At 36.3% G+C, this 19,196-nt stretch overlaps 1 protein-coding gene across 1 annotated transcript in view; it reads left to right on the forward strand.

Moving 5' to 3' along the window:
* The window catches only part of jvl (javelin-like), a 276,629-nt gene extending 260,801 nt beyond the window's left edge, over positions 1 to 15,828 (forward strand). Inside the window, exons 2-5 of the mRNA XM_017901253.1 lie at positions 8,382 to 9,752; positions 11,109 to 11,207; positions 11,754 to 12,470; positions 15,514 to 15,828. Of these exons, the coding sequence (XP_017756742.1) occupies positions 8,382 to 9,752; positions 11,109 to 11,207; positions 11,754 to 12,470; positions 15,514 to 15,828 (2,502 nt within the window). The remainder of the gene's footprint in view (positions 1 to 8,381; positions 9,753 to 11,108; positions 11,208 to 11,753; positions 12,471 to 15,513) is intronic.
* The last annotated feature ends 3,368 nt before the right edge of the window (positions 15,829 to 19,196 follow it).

Raw genomic sequence — 19,196 nt, forward strand, 5'->3', positions numbered from 1 at the left:
TTTATTTATATATTTATTTATTTATATGCTATCATTTTAATTATTGTTATATATTTATTATGCATAAAATTTAGCTATACATTAAAAATTAGAATTCACGTAGATAAGGAAATAATTTTTGAAACCGGATGTGATAAATTTCTCAGAAGATAATATAATATAATATTGTAGATAAGATAATAGAAAATAATTAATATAATATAATGATTATCAAGATCTACGACATTGATAAAAATTCTACACATCACACATAGGTAGCCATTGCACGTAGCTTCAACATTCAACAAAAGATATCGAGGAATACAGAAAAATTATTTTTCAAACCAATTTTAAGAAGCTTCTTAAAAAATTCTTCAAACCTCGTCGAATAATTACCAATTACCCTAATAGGCTTATTCCTAATGGGAGATAAAGGACCAATTATTTCATTAACCTTTTCATCCCGAGTCATTTCAGATTAAAATCACTCGAGACTAATCTAACTAGTACTATCTTCCTCCTCTCCAATTAATCAACCTTTCACTTCCAAAATAACCCCAAAAATCCTTAAAATGATCACCCCCCAAAAAAGAGAAAAAGAAAAGAAGAACAATTCATCAAAATGAATTCCAGACTAACCTAACTAGTACTACCTTCCTAATCTCCAACGAATCAACCTTTCACTTCCAAAATACCCCCAAAAATCCCTAAAATGATCAACCCCCTCCCCATCCCCCAAAAATAGAAAAAGAAAAGAAAAATAATTTATCAAAATGAATTCATCACTTAGCCTAACTAGTACTAACTTCCTACTGTCCAACGAATCAATCTTTCACTTTCAAAATATCCCCAAGTACCCCTAAAATGATCACCCCCCTCCCCCCAAAAAGAAGAAGAAAAGAAAAACAATTCATCAAAATGAATTTGTCAAAATGAAAATCTCTAACGATACCAAACGACATCATCCAACCATCATTCCTCTACTCCTAGCCTACTTATCCACATCGAAGCAACAATATCAAAAGCGAAACCTCCAGTCTATCTGTAATCAATCCCTCAGCTAAAAGAACACGTCTCACATACTCACACGTACACGCACACCGAGTCTGTCATCAGCTTCTGCGAGCCAGCGATAGATCAGAGGATAGATTAATCCATCCCGGTTACCCGAAGCTACCTCTGACAGTGGCTGTGACTACCTCTGACAGTACCTGCGACTACTCCTGACAGAGGGAAGAAATTGTACTTTCGAATGCAATAAATTACGCAGATTACCAGGACGATTTCGCGTGCCCGCGGTGTCGCTGAGACCAGGCACGTAAGAGATGACAAGGAGGTGAAACAGACGGAACAGGCACGTCTCACACGCGACAACACCTGTCACGCGTTTTGCGTTCCCTGAGCATGTACGCGATTAACTTCCACCTCTGCTCGCGTGTTATTTTCGCTGAGGAAAGTTGACGTTTCTCCTGCATTCGTGTCCGTTCCTAGACTCGTAGCCTCTCGTCCTCACCTGCAGTCTCCTTCGTCGCCGCTGACTGTCAGTTTTTCAGCGTCCTGCCTTGGATCAGCCGCGCGTCCCACGATGCACCTGTGCAGGGCTCGGCCGGGTAATCTGCGTGCTCATTCTCGCGGATCGATAGGACTTGCGAGTTTGTTGTTCGGCTGTTGCATTCATGGGGAACGTGATCGTGGAACTGGAAATTATGCAATCACTGGTCGGTCAGCGTGCAACTCATTTCCGTTCTGAGGAGTACACGAGTTGGGTCTTCGCTGTTAGAGCTAATTGTTGCTCGAGATTGATCCGCGAGAGGTATATAGGGTGGTCCAGGTGACTTTCGCGTAGCTGGGTAGCTTTTGAAGAGTGTACTTTGGGTGGAAGAATTGTTTGCGTGAGAATTTTGTGGTTTGGAGAGAGAGAATGCGTGTATGGCTAATTATTGTCCGAGATTCATCTAAGAGAGGTATATTATATATTCACATAGCCGAAACTTAGTAGCTTCTGATGTATGCTTTGGATTGAGTAATGCGTTGCGTGAGAGTTGTGTGATTTCGAGATAGAGAATGTGTGTGTGGCTAATTATTGTCCGAGATTAGTTCGCTAAAGGTATATAGAGTGGTCCAGGTGACTTGCACGTAGCTGATATCTAGGTAGCTTTTGAAGTATGCTTTTGATGGAAAAATGGTTTGCGTGAGAGTTTGGTGGTTTGGAGGAAGAGAATGCGTATGTGTGTGGCTAATTATTTCCAAGATTAGTTCTCTAAAGGTATATAGGGTGGCCCAGGTGACTTATGGTGGTTTGGAGAAAGAGAATGCGTATGTGTGTGGCTAATTACTTCCAAGATTAGTTCTCTAAAGGTATATAGGGTGGCCCAGGTGACTTCCCTGTAGCTGGGTAGCTTTTGAAGACTGGGTAACTTTGTACTTTGGATGGAAAAATGGTTTGCGTGAGAATTGTGATTTGGAGAGAGATAATACATGTGTGTGTGTGTGTGTGGCTAATTATTTCCAAGATTAGTTCTCTAAAGGTATATAGGGTGGCCCAGGTGACTTCCCTGTAGCTGGGTAGCTTTTGAAGACTGGGTAGCTTTGTACTTTGGATGGAAAAATGATTTGCGTGAGAATTGTGATTTGGAGAGAGATAATACATGTGTGTGTGTGTGTGTGTGGCTAATTATTGTCCGAGATTAGTTCGCTAATGGTATATAGGGTGGTCCAGGTGACTTGCACGTAGCTGATATCTAGGTAGCTTTTGAAGTATGCTTTGGATGGAAAAATGGTTTGCGTGAGAGTTGTGTGGTTTAGAGAGAAAGAATGCGTGTATGTGTGGCTAATTATTGTCCAAGACTAGTTTGCTAAATTTATAAGGGGTAGTCCAGGTGACTTGCACGTAGCTGATATCTAGGTAGCTTTTGAAATATGCTTTGGATGGAAAAATGGTTTTCGTGAGAGTTGTTTAGTTTGGAGATAGAGAATGCGTATGTGTGTGGCTAATTATTTCCAAGATTAGTTCTCTAAAGATATATAGGGTGGCCCAGGTGACTTCCCTGTAGCTAGGTAGCTTTTGAAGACTGGGTACCTTTGTGCTTTGGATGGAAAAATGATTTGCGTGAGAATTATGTGATTTGGAAAGAGATAATACATGTGTGTGTGTGTTTGTGGCTAATTATTGTCCGAGATTAATTCGCTAAAGGTATATAGGGTGATCCAGGTGACTTTCACGTTGCTGGTAACTAGGTAGCTTGTGAAGTATGCTTTGGATGGAAAAATGGTTTGCGCGAGAGTTGTGTGGTTTGAAGAGAGAGGATATGTGTGGGACTAATTATTGCCCGAGATTCATTCGTGACATGTGTATAGGGTAGTCCAGGTGACTCTCACATAGCTGAGTAATTTCTGAAGTATGCTTTAGATGGAAAAATAGTTTGCGTGACAGTTGTATAGTTTGGAGATAGAGAGAGAATATGTGTATGCGGCTAATTATTGTCCGAGATTCATCTAAGAGAGGTATATAGGGTGGTCCAAAGGTAACTTTCACGTAGCTGGTAACTGGGTAGCTTCTGAAGTATGCTTTGGATAGGAAAATGGTTTGCGTGAGAGTTGTATGGTTTGGAGATAGAGAAAGAATGTGTGTGTGTGTGTGTGTGTGTGTGACGTTAATTATTGTCGGAGATTCATTCGCGAGAGGTATAAAGGTAGTCCAGGTGACATTCACGTAACTGGATAGCTTTTGAAGTGTACCATAAAAGGAGAAATGGTTCATGCGAGAGTTATGATAATTGTATGAGTGTGTGTGTATGTGTGTCTGTAGACTTCTTTTTGTTGGTAAAGACTTTACTATTATTATTTGCGTTTATTGTTTTATATTTGAAACGAGTATTTTTATTTAATATAGTTTTTATACTAATTATGGCACAATTATATAAGCAGAAAGTAAAATGAAATTATATAAAATAATAGAAACTGTTTTAATCGTTATTCTTTTTATAAAACGTTATATTATATAGATTATTATGTTATATTTTTTTAAAAATGTATACTTGTATTTATTAAATTTAAATTATCAGAACTTTTTTGCAATAAAATTCGATATTTGATGGAAAAATAAATGGAAATTGTGAAAAACAATAGGGATCATTTTGATGATTAAATGAATACTAGGTGATCCTTGAGATCCGTTTGAAAAACTACAATTTAATTTACACACTTGGTATTAGCTTCTACTTTCCAAATCACGATGAGAAATTGTGAAATGCAAACAAATAAAATTTCTGTTACAGAGGATTAAAGAACCATATCCTTTAAAGATCTAGAGTGTATTTCGAGCACTATAATTTCTCAGCGATCTCTTATTATTAGTGTCTAGAAGTACCAGGAACTCGAACCACATTAGTTACACTTCATGCACATCAATTATTAAAGTAATACACAAGATGTTAGTCTGCCATACTTCATAATTATATGATAAAAATCTTCAATAAAAGCTACGAATCAACTTAACTAAACACGTCTGTATCTAATATTCTAACATCATTAAATTCAATTTTCTCAAACATATAACGATAGCACGTACAATTTTGTTATCCCCTTTGCTTCGCTATCGAATATCTCGGAATATTCTCCATGACTCTTCCAAGCATTAATTGAACTTTTAATGGGTTCCTTGAAACTTAGAAACTTCGAAACACTAGAAAATTTCGAGTTTTGAAAAATCGAAATTTTACAGCCTTTTTTGATTCGAAATATTGAAAATAGAAATAGGGTTCTCGAAGCTCTTTCAAACCCAACAAAATTTCCAATTTTTTTTTTAAATTTTACATCTTTCAATGCTGTGAAAAATTTTCAAAACCCAGATAGAAAAGAAATATCAGACCACCATCAACGTTATTTTCTGAAACAATTTTCAATACAGCAAACACTATAAAGAATGAAAAATTAATTAATTAATTAATTAAATAAAAATATATAAATATTGAAAATAGGAATGGAGTTCTCGAAATCTTTTGAAACACAAGAAAATTTTCAATTTCTTCAAAATTTTTCATCTTTCTATGCTATGAAAAATTTTCAAAACCTAGATAGAAAAGAAATATCACATCACCTTCAACGTTATTCTCTGAAATTCTTTTCAATACACCCTTTATTATAACAAATGAAAAAAATGATTGAATTAATTAATTAAATACATATAAATATTAGAAATAAAAATGGAATTCTCGAAGCCCTTTCAATTCCAAGAAAATTTCCAATTTCTCCCAAATTTTCCTTCTTTCTATGCTATGAAAAATTTTCAAAACCCAAATGCAAGAAAAATATCACACCATCATCAACGCTATTCTTTGAAACATTTTTCAGTACACCCAACACTATAATGAATTAAACAGAAAAAATAAATAAACAAATTAAATAAACACGATAACATTACGTCAAATTGTCACCGTATTTTAATGATGCATGATAAATTATTGTACTTATACTAAAATAAATAAAACAGAACAAATTTCACTTCACTAACTAATAAAAATATATTTTTTATTTATAAATTATCATAGTACAATTAATATGACAAAATCAAATTTAGTAAATATATAGAGTGTCTCAAAATTCATACAAGATTTGAATCTTGCGCCATTTGTACAGTAAAGTATTGACAACGAAAGAAAAAAGACAGCGTGACAGCTGATAGTTCAGGATTATTAAACATGAAGTGCCACATAAAAGAACGTGTCATCATTGTTCATCGATATTTATAATTTTTAATAAATAAACCCTATTTTCTATCAAATTTACTTTCTGCATGAATTTTAGGACACCAATTACTACATATACCATAACAACTGAAGATTAATATCTCGTTTTGTTTAACTATAATCAATAGTCAAAGATTTACACAAAAATCATTCCGAGTTCTGAAATTTCAAAAATTTCAAAAATTTCCAAATTCAATTACTACAAATACTATAACAACTGAAAATTCATATCTCGTTTTGTTTAACTATAATCAATAATCAAAGATTTATACAAAAATCATCCCAAGTTCTGAAATTTCGAAAATTTCAAAAATTTCCAAATTCAATTACTACAAATACTATAACAACTGAAAATTCATATCTCGTTTTGTTTAACTATAATCAATAATCAAAGATTTATACAAGAATCATCCCGAGTTCTGAAATTTCAAAAATTTCCAATCTCAATTACTACATATACTATAACAACTGAAGATTCATATCTCGTTTTGTTTAACTATAATCAATAATCAAAGATTTATACAAGAATCATCCCGAGTTCTGAAATTTCAAAAATTTCCAATCTCAATTACTACATATACTATAACAACTGAAGATTCATATCTCGTTTTGTTTAACTATAATCAATAATCAAAGATTTATACAAGAATCATCCCGAGTTCTGAAATTTCAAAAATTTCCAATCTCAATTACTACATATACTATAACAACTGAAGATTCATATCTCGTTTTGTTTAACTATAATCAATAATCAAAGATTTATACAAGAATCATCCCGAGTTCTGAAATTTCAAAAATTTCCAATCTCAATTACTACATATACTATAACAACTGAAGATTCATATCTCGTTTTGTTTAACTATAATCAATAATCAAAGATTTATACAAGAATCATCCCGAGTTCTGAAATTTCAAAAATTTCCAATCTCAATTACTACATATACTATAACAACTGAAGATTCATATCTCGTTTTGTTTAACTATAATCAATAATCAAAGATTTATACAAGAATCATCCCGAGTTCTGAAATTTCAAAAATTTCCAATCTCAATTACTACATATACTATAACAACTGAAGATTCATATCTCGTTTTGTTTAACTATAATCAATAATCAAAGATTTATACAAGAATCATCCCGAGTTCTGAAATTTCAAAAATTTCCAATCTCAATTACTACATATACTATAACAACTGAAGATTCATATCTCGTTTTGTTTAACTATAATCAATAATCAAAGATTTATACAAGAATCATCCCGAGTTCTGAAATTTCAAAAATTTCCAATCTCAATTACTACATATACTATAACAACTGAAGATTCATATCTCGTTTTGTTTAACTATAATCAATAATCAAAGATTTATACAAGAATCATCCCGAGTTCTGAAATTTCAAAAATTTCCAATCTCAATTACTACATATACTATAACAACTGAAGATTCATATCTCGTTTTGTTTAACTATAATCAATAATCAAAGATTTATACAAGAATCATCCCGAGTTCTGAAATTTCAAAAATTTCCAATCTCAATTACTACATATACTATAACAACTGAAGATTCATATCTCGTTTTGTTTAACTATAATCAATAATCAAAGATTTATACAAGAATCATCCCGAGTTCTGAAATTTCAAAAATTTCCAATCTCAATTACTACATATACTATAACAACTGAAGATTCATATCTCGTTTTGTTTAACTATAATCAATAATCAAAGATTTATACAAGAATCATCCCGAGTTCTGAAATTTCAAAAATTTCCAATCTCAATTACTACATATACTATAACAACTGAAGATTCATATCTCGTTTTGTTTAACTATAATCAATAATCAAAGATTTATACAAGAATCATCCCGAGTTCTGAAATTTCAAAAATTTCCAATCTCAATTACTACATATACTATAACAACTGAAGATTCATATCTCGTTTTGTTTAACTATAATCAATAATCAAAGATTTATACAAGAATCATCCCGAGTTCTGAAATTTCAAAAATTTCCAATCTCAATTACTACATATACTATAACAACTGAAGATTCATATCTCGTTTTGTTTAACTATAATCAATAATCAAAGATTTATACAAGAATCATCCCGAGTTCTGAAATTTCAAAAATTTCCAAATTCAATTACTACATATACTATAACAACTGAAAATTCATATCTCGTTTTGTTTAACTGTAATCAATAATCAAAGATTTATACAAAAATCATCACAAGTTCTGAAATTTCGAAAATTTCAAAAATTTCCAAATTCAATTACTACATATACTATAACAACTGAAAATTCATATCTCGTTTTGTTTAACTATAATCAATAATCAAAGATTTATACAAGAATCATCCCGAGTTCTGAAATTTCAAAAATTTCAAAAATTTCCAAATTCAAGTTTCCAAATCTCGAAGATTCGGAAAACGAGTTCCTAACCTATTGGAAGGCTCGAAATTCAAGTCTACACGTCTCGAAAACTAATTCCCGTGCTCGGAAAACGTGTAGCTGCATGAAACCCACTTGACCTAAACCGAAACACTCGTGCACGAATCTCGATTGCACGACGGGACAAGAAGAGACGATCATAAAAGCAAAGCGTGTAGAAACGTGTCAACGTTTAACCTTTCGAATCCCTCTGCTTCTCTGCGCAGTGTGGCAGTGGCGGAGGCTCAACGGAAGGCGTCGTCGGGAGCGTCAGTGGTAGCGGCAGTGGTGGAAACAGCAGCAGCGGCGGTGGCATGGATTGCATGCCCCTACGACCGGGTCCCTTTCACTACCTGATAAGCGAGCAGGCGAAGTCCTTGATCGCCCTGCAGGAGCTCCAGAATGAGGTCGGTGTCCTTCTCGAGTTCCGGGACCTCGTCATCGAGACGTTCCCAAACCTGCGGCACAAGATGGCGGCGACGGCCTCCGCGGGGGCATCCGTGATGTCATCCTCCTGCACCCAGAACTCCCACATCCCCTTGCCACTGTCCAGCCCGTCGTCCAGAAGAATCAACGAATGGGAGCCTGGCAAGGTCAGGAGACGAGTTCCTCGCGAAGGTGGCGAGCCCTCGTCGTCATCCTTGCCGAGGAGTCGCAGTAACTCTCACAGTGGCGGCACCAAGACCAACTGCAGCGCCACGGTACAGGATTCCGGCTTCAGCACAGAGACTTCCTCCAAAGACAGTGCCTCTACAGCGATAGCACCTAGACCTAACAGTCCACGGCCTGCTGTGCTGGACGAGGCAGAGGACGAGCTGTGGAACCTCCTGGACGTGATTCATCGTAAAGGGATCAGGCTGAGAGAGGAGGTAGAGTGTCTACAGGGAAGATTGGAGAGCGTTGCATCGGAAGACCTAGCCTCTACGGATATCTTGGACGCTGTGAGGAAGGTCACCTGTTTGGACGACGGGAAAGCTGAGGATGAGAAGGAAGACAAGGACAGAGAGTCCCAAGTGGTAGCGCTGAAGAGAGAGAAGGAACAGCTGTTGGACAAGGTAGCCGAGCTTGAGGCAGAGACGATATCGAGTCGAGCCAGGGCACAGGAGCTTCAGTCCGAATTGGCTGCACTGTCAGCGTTGAAGAGCGGCTTGGAGGATCGACTGAGAGCTGGACTGACCGATTCCTCGTCGAATATCCTGACACCGGGTGCACAGAGGCTGCAGCCCATAGCTCCGGCGCTGCCTGTCGTGTCCTCGCCGAAGACCAACAACGTTAGCAACATCAAGAGCAAGTCATCCGCGTTCGCGTCAGTCGCGACGTCCACGAAGGCTCACAAGAGCCGCTTCCGGACGAGGACCATCGAGAAGAACGTGCTGCTCGATATCAACGTTCATAACGAAGAGCTGCGCGATATTGATGTCGAGGCGAGAGTGAACGAGAGGAGAGCACGTCTCGGCGCTTTGGATTCCGTCCTCGTGTCACCCGCCAGAGTTGCGAACGTTAAGGACGTTGACTCGAAGAAGATCGCTGCCATCCTACGAGAGAACTCGCCTCTCGAGCTGCAGCGGCATCTAATCACCACTACCGTCCATAATCAGGTAAATTATTCTCACATTTCTCTATTCTGCTTAAATTACGAGTCATCTTTTCATTTGTTACTCTGGATCTATAGTTGGTTCGATATATCCACGTGGTGCATTAATGCTAACTCCAAGTCTGGACTTGTCCAAGGAGCTGATTAGGTAGCAAGCGTTTAGCTGTTAAAATAATCCAAGTACAGTGACTGAGTGATCAGCACAACTGAAGTACCGAGTATATGTATATAGGTCTAGTTCAAAGTGATTCTAACTTCAGTTTGATTAGGCTAATGCTCAGTACAGTTCATTGAGTTATATTTGGAGTCCTGTGTCCTGTCAGATTGTGTCAGTCAAAGAATGTCTAGAGATTTATCTTCGTTCTTCAGTTATCTTCTAGCATGATTTAGTATATCTGCGAGGTTAGTCTACTATAGATTACTTGTTCTAAACTCCAAGTTCCTGAAATTCTGAAAAGAGTCACGACGTGTCTTTTACTATCTAGCAAAAGAAGTCAAACCCTTAAACAGTTGTTAAGAACTGCATTCATGAGCAAAAATAGGCTCTAAAGGAGCCGAGCTTCGTTTAAAAAGTTCAGTATAAAAATAAGATAAGCGACTTCAAAGAAAATACAGACCTGAGTCTAATGTAGTGGACCTATACATAGATGTGCATCCAGAAGCATAAAAATACTTGAATTATCCTCAAAATCGCCTGAACGAAGGATCAAAGTATGTCAAATAACTGCGAATGACAATATAATCAGGAGTAGTAAAAATTCGTGACCACGTCGTAAACTTAAAGTAGGTGATTATAGTATTTAACGATGAGCGTGATTGATACCCAAATGACACCCCAGATGGCGCCAACAGTCGGCATCACTCGCCGTATACACCTCTAGGTATTGTATTTAAGGTCAAGCAGTATAACAGGAAAAATTGTTCTTAATTTCCAGTTTTGACATAATTCGTCGATCATTATATTATACTAATTTACTATCTCTTACCATTATCTATTTCCCATTTTGAAAATTAAAAGAAATTTGGATTTTTCGTGACCAGTTGTCAGTAATATCTAAAAATGGAGGAACCTATTCCCATCTTTAAGCACTGATCAAAGCTTGAGCTCTTTATCTCGTCAAGCTATCCCAGGTTATAGTTACAGAAGTTAAAACATTTGCACTTCTGCGCTCGACTGATTTCATGACCTCGCTGTATCGCTCGAACCAACTATACGTCTGCAATAATTACACGACTATTCGAAAGGTGGAAATTTATTCTTTCGTTTGGAGATTAAATACGTGGAACTGCGGAGATTAACGATTCTTGGATAATAAGAAATTAATGGAGTTCGTTGCTAAGGTAAACGTGTGTTTTACAGGTCCTGCAGAAGAGGTTAGACGAGGTAGAAAAAAGCACGGAAACTCTCTCCGAACGACTAGACAAGGCACGGGAAGAGAACGACGACCTACGTTTCCAGGTAATTTATACAAGTTAGATATGATCTTAATTACATGTGTACGATGAATGATTGGTCACGAAAACGTACAGAGGCTCGAGTGTCTATTATCTGTTTTGCCCGTCCAAGGTTCTTTCTTATCTTCCCAGGCTGCTCTTTTCCCCCGACACCGAGGAAAGAACGAAAAATAAAACTAAAAATCCTATCTGTCATAATTTCTATGTTTCTCTATTCAATTAACAACGATCTGGCGTTTCAAAGTTACCAGAGAACAAATTTCACCGTGTACTCCGCCATTTTGTTGTCATATCTTCCATCTTGTCACCTGTAAGTATTATAATACCGACTGGGTATTAACTCGGACATGTCTGAAAGGATAACTCGCGTGCACGACAAAATCGCAGAAGAGAGAGTCTCTCCTAGCATTCTCTTGATATTAAAATAACAGATTCTCGTTAGACATGCTAGTCCCACAAAAATCTCTACACTTTCTCAAACTTCGGATCACTCGTTCGACCATTTCACCCGGTACTCGTCCAAAGTCTAATATGTGTACGTACGTTTCAGCTGGAGGAGAGAAACATCGAACTGGAAGGGACGCGAGCTCGTGTCCGCGTGCTGGAGAGACTGCAACAACGACCGCCAACGGAAACGGACCCAGAGGCAGACGCGGATCAGCCTAGATGCGAGCAGAACGGTCTGGAGCCAGGCAGCAGCACAGAGTCAGCCCGCGATCATCATCAAGCGATCGAGGTGAAACCGTCGCCACGGCGACGTCCTAGTCGTATACCTTTGCCCGGTAGCACGGGAAAGGCTGCAGCACCCAGACCACCTAGCCACGGAAGAAACGACAGCAAGGAATCGTTGAAATCGTTGACGAGGCCCCCGCGTGATTCTAGTCGCGACAGTCACGGTGGCAAGTCCCTGTCAAAGGCTCGTGACTCGAATCGAGACTCTCTGAGCAACAAAAGCCTGACCAAGAACAGTAACAGCAACAGCAACGGAGGTGGCGCAGGCAATGGCGGTGGAAGTAATAACGGGAACGGAAACAGCAAGGAGACGAACAGGGAGTCCCTGAACAGGTCCCTGCCGCGTAACAATTCCAGCCGAGACTCCTTAAACAAATCCTCCTCGCTGTCCCGCGCCCGAGACTCGCTGGAGTCTAACAACCTCGGCACGTCCTCATCCCCAGGGACGACTCCTCCTCGACGACCGCCCGCTCCTGCACGCCGTTCCTACAGCCTGGCCCGCGCGTCGACATCCGTTGATACCGAGAACGGCAAGGTACGACCCGTAAAGCAATACTTTTGGACCAGCTGGCTGAAGTCACCGTTGTCCAACGGCCCGATCCAGTAGAGAGTCCACCACCAAGTATCCTCATCTCCAGGACGGCCAATAGTCACTGTTAGGGATACCTGCTGCTTCTAACTGCGGCCCCCTCGAACCGAGTCCGCCTCCTACGCCTCTCGGACCTTCTAATTTTCTCCCGTCTCGACACGCTGACTTGTGCTCACCGTAAGCCCGGTTAACAAACGACCAAGTGGTCGCTAACTGTCGCTACTTACAGTCGATTGGATTATTTTGATTATCGGTACAGCTGACTCGCTAGTCTCTACTGTTCTTCTCCATCCCTTGCGCCACCCGTTTACCAATGTAACCACAGTCCCTGTAATCGCTGATACTATTGTACTTCTAATCGCCGCGTCACACTTCTTTCACGATCGTTCTTTCATCACTTCCGTTCTATTTTCTCTCGTTCCCTGTCGTTATCCCTGCTTCCTTCAGCAGCACTCGTTCGTAGCGTGCGTAACTATCTATTGAGATGTGGAATCGGTTCTATTCCATTTCTAACCATCCCCTCGACACTCGATCATTCCTGAAAACGTTATTCAAACTCTGACGTACACAGAGACTCTCGACCGACACTTGTCTTAAAAACGACGAATCGCCCGACGATCCACTACCGAAATGTCTGATCTGGAGCGCAGGCGAGCGTGCGTTCGAGCCCGTCCCCGGCGGTCCAATAAAGAAAATGGCCCCTTCTCGCGTGCCGCCGGTTTTTCTCGTAAGTTATGCTTCTTTTATTATCATTTGCTTCGATGCTTCTTCCTGGATGTGGTGAGCTATGAGCCTGTTTTTATCCTCAACTCCCTGTTTTTCGTCTCATCGTATATAGCACACGTCTGTAGTTGTCCTTTTATTTCTTTCACATTGGTTCTTGGTATGCGCACGCACCCGTAGCAAGCCTCCCCCTTAATTTCCATCTAAATTAGTTGAACTGGTCCTTACAGGAGCAATCACATATATATATTACATTCTGTTCTTTTTGTTTTCTTTTCCAGTGCAGAAAAAGTAGCAGCATTTGTGACACGTGACCCTAACTTGCGTCCATACCCCAAAGATATTAGTTCTTTCCTGTGCGAGGATCCGAGTAATCGAGTACAGCAAGATTGCACGCGAGTTTTATAATGTATCCTAAATAGATGGTGAAGCGTAATAAGAACGTAGTTAACTATTAGCCTATAGCTTTAATTTCTCTGGTACTTGACATCTTTGCTCCTCGCACCTTCCATCAGGGGATTTGTCTGACTTCTAGTAGACTAGAGTGCTATTTCACTATCTTGCCACTATACTGTTTTACTCAACTGGGTATTTGAATCATACTATGCTATCAAACACGTTTCCCACTGCGATATTTACCATTTCCCGAGGTTCTTTCTCTCATTGACCCCATAGCGGCGTTATGTTTGCAGCAGATGCATGCGGATTGATATAAAATGCCTTTGTCGAATTTTGTGACTCATGGAGTTCAAGTTACTCGAGTTGGAGGGATTAGTACTAGGCTCACCAAAGTACCAAGTGCAATGTAATGGCATTTTTCAGCATGCAATGATAAATCACAAAATTCGACGGATAATTTTACCGGAAAGCGAATGTCGGGGATAATTCGACTCCTCGACTATCCTGACATCCATCTCCCCTTCTCCCCAACAGTTTGCCGTATTATTACGTTTATTGCAGTTATGCATTCGAAAAGAAACAGAGCAATTTATTTCAGCACGCACGTCCAACACGATATTACCGTAAATTTTCACGCCGTGCTAGCGAAGATTCCCCTATTTTGAATGTCCATTAATCTTTCAGTTTGTTTGCTCTTTCATTTGCTGAAGTTTGATCTTATTTGCTAGCGTTGCTTGTATGCGGACATAGCCTCGAGAGCCATGACGTGGCTCGGATTCGCACTTATAATGATTGATGTAAAGGAAAATGAATCGACCACACGCTTACCTGCTTGGCCTTGCGGTTCATTGTCCACCTCACGTCCAGTGCTACGTGATACCACGAATTAAATAGTAATTTACAATCTCGTCCTTTTTCGAGCACTCTGTAAAGTGCAGCTGGTCTTCTTAATATTCGCTGTGATGACCGAAAGTTCGATTGAAACCGTGTATTTTGGAAATATTTCAAGTGAGAGAGGTGTTGATGAGGTAGTTGTTGAAATTGATAGCCATCCTGTTTGTAAATGTGTAAAATGTTTGTAATTTTAAAGCATACTGTACTTTTCCACGAAGTAAGAATATTCGAAGGATGTCGTCACTGATAAAAATCAGTTATGCTTTATTTATTTAAATTATATGTATACCTGACTCTTTTTTATTTCGCGTTTAATGAATATTTAGTGAAGCATGATAGGTAGCATATATTTTTCTATTTCGTGGAATTTTCCAGGAAATTATTGGCGTCAAATGTATTACACGAATTAATTTCTATCTCTCTTTAACGGAATTCAGTTTTATCATTTAAAAAGATTATAAATATTCATGTATTTTTCATAACATTTTTTTAAACCTCGTCTTTTTTATACCTCAGAGTTATAAAGTATTTGATCTATGTTATTAGCAGGATATTTGTAAATGAAAATTAAATGTACTAAGTAATTGCGATCTTTTGATCCCAATATTCATTCAAGTATGCTTCCAAAGTATACCTGTCGAACTTTTGAGCATCATGTAGAATATTTACTGGACGTCGAATACTCAGACTCAACAAAATTACATCTGTTTGTCCCATACGCACACAGCATTCACATAAATTAGCAACACTTTTGATAGCCATCATTAGTACCATAAAAGACAAAAAGAAAAAATGCCAAAGACGGTATTCGAGCACTGATCATTGTGGGTTTTGTTGTGTGTATTTTGCCTCGGAGGAATCAAAAAAGAAAATAATGCAGTGAGATACAAGCTACGTGCAAATTTCGAAAGCCAAGTTCTCGTTAGTAGACAGCTTGTGATCACAAAGAGCTAACAGCATTTGACTTTTTCAGAGTTGCACCGAACCACCTAGTTCCTGGTGCTTAACGAACAGCAGCTTCCGGCACAGCGATTCCTCCTTATATCTGGACTCCTTGAATCAAGAGACCTCGTCGGTGACCGGACCTACCAGAGTGGAATTCATTATCGGTTCGCCAACTAGACGCTTCCGACAGAGCTCTGTCTGGCCGCATCGATATTTCGATAGCATAGACTCGGCGGCCATGTTGCCCGAGAGTCTGTTAAGCGATGACTATTCCCTTCGACGTGGCGAAGCCCTCGCCGAGTGTGATTCCCTCGAGTGTCATCCGATCTCCAACGACAGCTGAATCGCGATGTTTGTCACTCGTCGACTTGTCAGTCAAAATGTTTAAGGAATCTTGATCGACTGACTCGTTGGATTAGTACTTAGGAAGATACGTCTGCACTTGAAAATGGAAATGTGACTTTTGTCACGAGAAGTTAGAGAGTGTTGTAGGAATATATATTTATATACAAAAGTATTCGAATACATATATTTGATATGTTTAACGAATGAAATGTAATAAAGGTTAAACAGAAATATTTGCAAAAGATATGGTATATATGGTAAGAGAAGAAAAGTATATCGATAAAACAGGAAATAATTCAATAATACATATAATTAAATGTGTGAAATGTATATGCTAAACCAAAGATGTTTGAAAAGATGTGGCATGTATAATGAGAAAAAAAGTCTTAAGGTATCAGTAAAATTGTAAAATAATTCAATGGTCCGTATAACATTTAGATGGTATTTATTACAAATAGGAAATTCATACAGCTTGTGTATTTAGTAGAAAAACATGCTGAGGTTGTCATAGTGATGGAGGATGGATCATACTCAATTAATTGTATTTTTGACTAATATAATACATTACATAATAAATTTACTGAAAATATTATATATATTGTTAAATTATCTTCTAATTTTATTGACATAATCTTGAGATCTTTTTTCTTGATATATATACCAATATACAATTCAAATATTTTGATTTAACATGTATATTTTACTTGTTAAAAACAGTCAGTATTTGATACTTTTGTGTATGAGGGTAGCCATGTTAATTTTGATTTTAATTATATGAACACAATTGGATAGTTTATATGATCGCTGTTAATTCTTTGGGATATTCACTTAGAATTCCTTTGAGAATTCCTCTGTTTGAGGATAAAGATAACAGTGAATGTATAAACTTTCAAATAAAAAAAATTGAAACCTATGATTTTATAATAATCTCAGTATTATATGGTTAAGCAATGGAGGAAGTTTAAGTCAAGTTTTTCAAATGTTGGAAATGATTCAGGTAATTTGTAATATCGAATTTTATTTTCAAATTATTTGTATCTTTTTATTATATCATATCAATTTTTGTAAATAAGAAAACTTTTGGTTTGACTTTTATGTATACCTTCACATATACCTTTATTTTAGGTTATATTGTATTTGTTTTTCTTTTCACACTAGAACTATCTATTTGTAATACGTACCTAAGATAATAATAATGAAAGTGGTGTAATGAAAATGCTTAGGTACATATAATTGCATTTTTATCAGAATAAAAGTAAACATTACCTTTGCCAAAAGTAATTACATGTTTTTGCAAAAATAAAAAGTCTAGTACTAGTAATTTTGACTACTTTCATACTTCTAGAGTTAGAAAGAAATGAAAGTAATCATATTCCAAGGAAACGATATTACAAATTATCAGTAACGAGTTTGAAACATCAAGATTCTTTAATATACAGCGAAATCGACGATCAAGGAAGTCATAGGAGTGAATATTTTTGTAAAAGCTGATTGCACCATTTATCATCTCATGTTAACCATTATTTCATTTTCACGTCACATTTTAGATACATTTTTGTCGTATGAAATTTCCACGTATAATTTGTAAATCGTAATTTTATGCATTTCTGGCATTATGGAATTATATTATATGTTATCCATTTAATAATTGAAAGAAAATTAATGGTTATTTAATTCTAGTAGCAAAATTGTATATGTTTACACACAGAGATTGAAAATCACGTATGGTACACCGATATGTGTTCATTTGCAGTGTCGAATGGAGGACGTATCAAATTTTCGAGCAAAATTTTTTATTTATGGACAGTTCAACTTTTTAAATCTTTGGCGAATAGATCTACCTTCCAATCATTCTATGAAAATAACATACCACTATAACGAACGATAATAATAATGAAATTTACTATTATCGTAATTGTTTTGATTTTATAGATGTGTGCACCTTCAGTGAATGTCATCAATCAAAGAATGTAAGATAAAATAATTGTAGAAATGCAAGCATTTTCTTATATAACTATAACTTTGGTAAATATGAAACCAAAGTTATGAACATTTTACAGGTTTCAGAAATTAGTAAGTTGGTACACTTTCATTGTTTACCAATCTTGAATTATAAATGTTTTATAACAAATTGTTAACATCTTTAAGTCTATGCGAAATTTTTAATGCAATGTATGATTGTTCTTCATAATTGAAAACTACAAATGCTTTTCACTGTATCTATAATACTTTTAAAAAATAATTTATAGTTTAAATATTGCAATATTGTTAATTGATAAGAAAATTATATTCCAAAAATAATGATTCATATTTACAATGTGGCAATATCGTTAACTACCAAAAAATTATACTTTGAAAAATTTTCATAAAAATGGATCAAAAAAAATTATTTTCGAATTGCACATTAATGCAGAATATTGAAATTTCATTTTTAAAAGAAGTACCATTCATATTTTAGTAACAATTATTTAATTTTTGTAATTCGATGAAATGTTCTATTGCGTATCGTCTACTCTATACGCGATTATGTATACGTATGTAATTAACTTCAAGGATAAGTTTGTCTCACAAACTTTTAATTACTTGATAACCAATTCGACGAAGTACACATTTTTCGTTATTTTAATTTAATTGTTTATGGAATTTTCTAAATGTATATTTCAGTGCATTTTAGATTTGTATCTGTATACTTTAAGACTGTACCCTTATCTGCTGATACGAAAATTTTCTTACTATTGTCGAATCATCTTTGTATAGAATAACAGATTGCGTGATAGAACGCATTATAATATTTATATGCTTTATGTTTTCATTGAATTGATTTTATTAATTTTTTATGTGAGACATGAAACTTTTTTTTACATAAGTTATGTTTACTACATTATTAAAAACTGTTTTGAGATAATTCAAGAAATTTTATAATTACAAAATTGCAAATTTTTTTCAAAGTGACATTAATAATATTTTCTTCAGATTTTTTATTGAAAAATTAAAATATTTATATAATATTATATGTTTAAACTTTTAACAGAGGTAATAAATAAGAGTAACATTTTTTTTAACAGAAAATAAGCGAAGAAATTATTTCATTTTATAGACAATAATTTATAAACATTATATTTGCAAAGAACTAATTATTTCTTTTGTTCTTCCCATATAGTAACATTATAGTAACAATCATCATTAAGCTTTTATAAAAAGTTAATAGAAATCAAACACATATGATATTATAATCACTAGCACATTCCATGCTGCAAATTCGACAGTCTCGTATTCCATATAGCATTTGTACCTTTCATTTAAACTTGCGTTGTGATTAATGTAATTTATTTATTGTATATGTATAGGACATGATGTAGATCTTCA

Source organism: Eufriesea mexicana, unplaced genomic scaffold, assembly GCF_001483705.2.
Source record: "Eufriesea mexicana isolate 0111107269 unplaced genomic scaffold, ASM148370v2 scaffold1556, whole genome shotgun sequence".
NCBI lineage: Eukaryota > Metazoa > Arthropoda > Insecta > Hymenoptera > Apidae > Eufriesea > Eufriesea mexicana.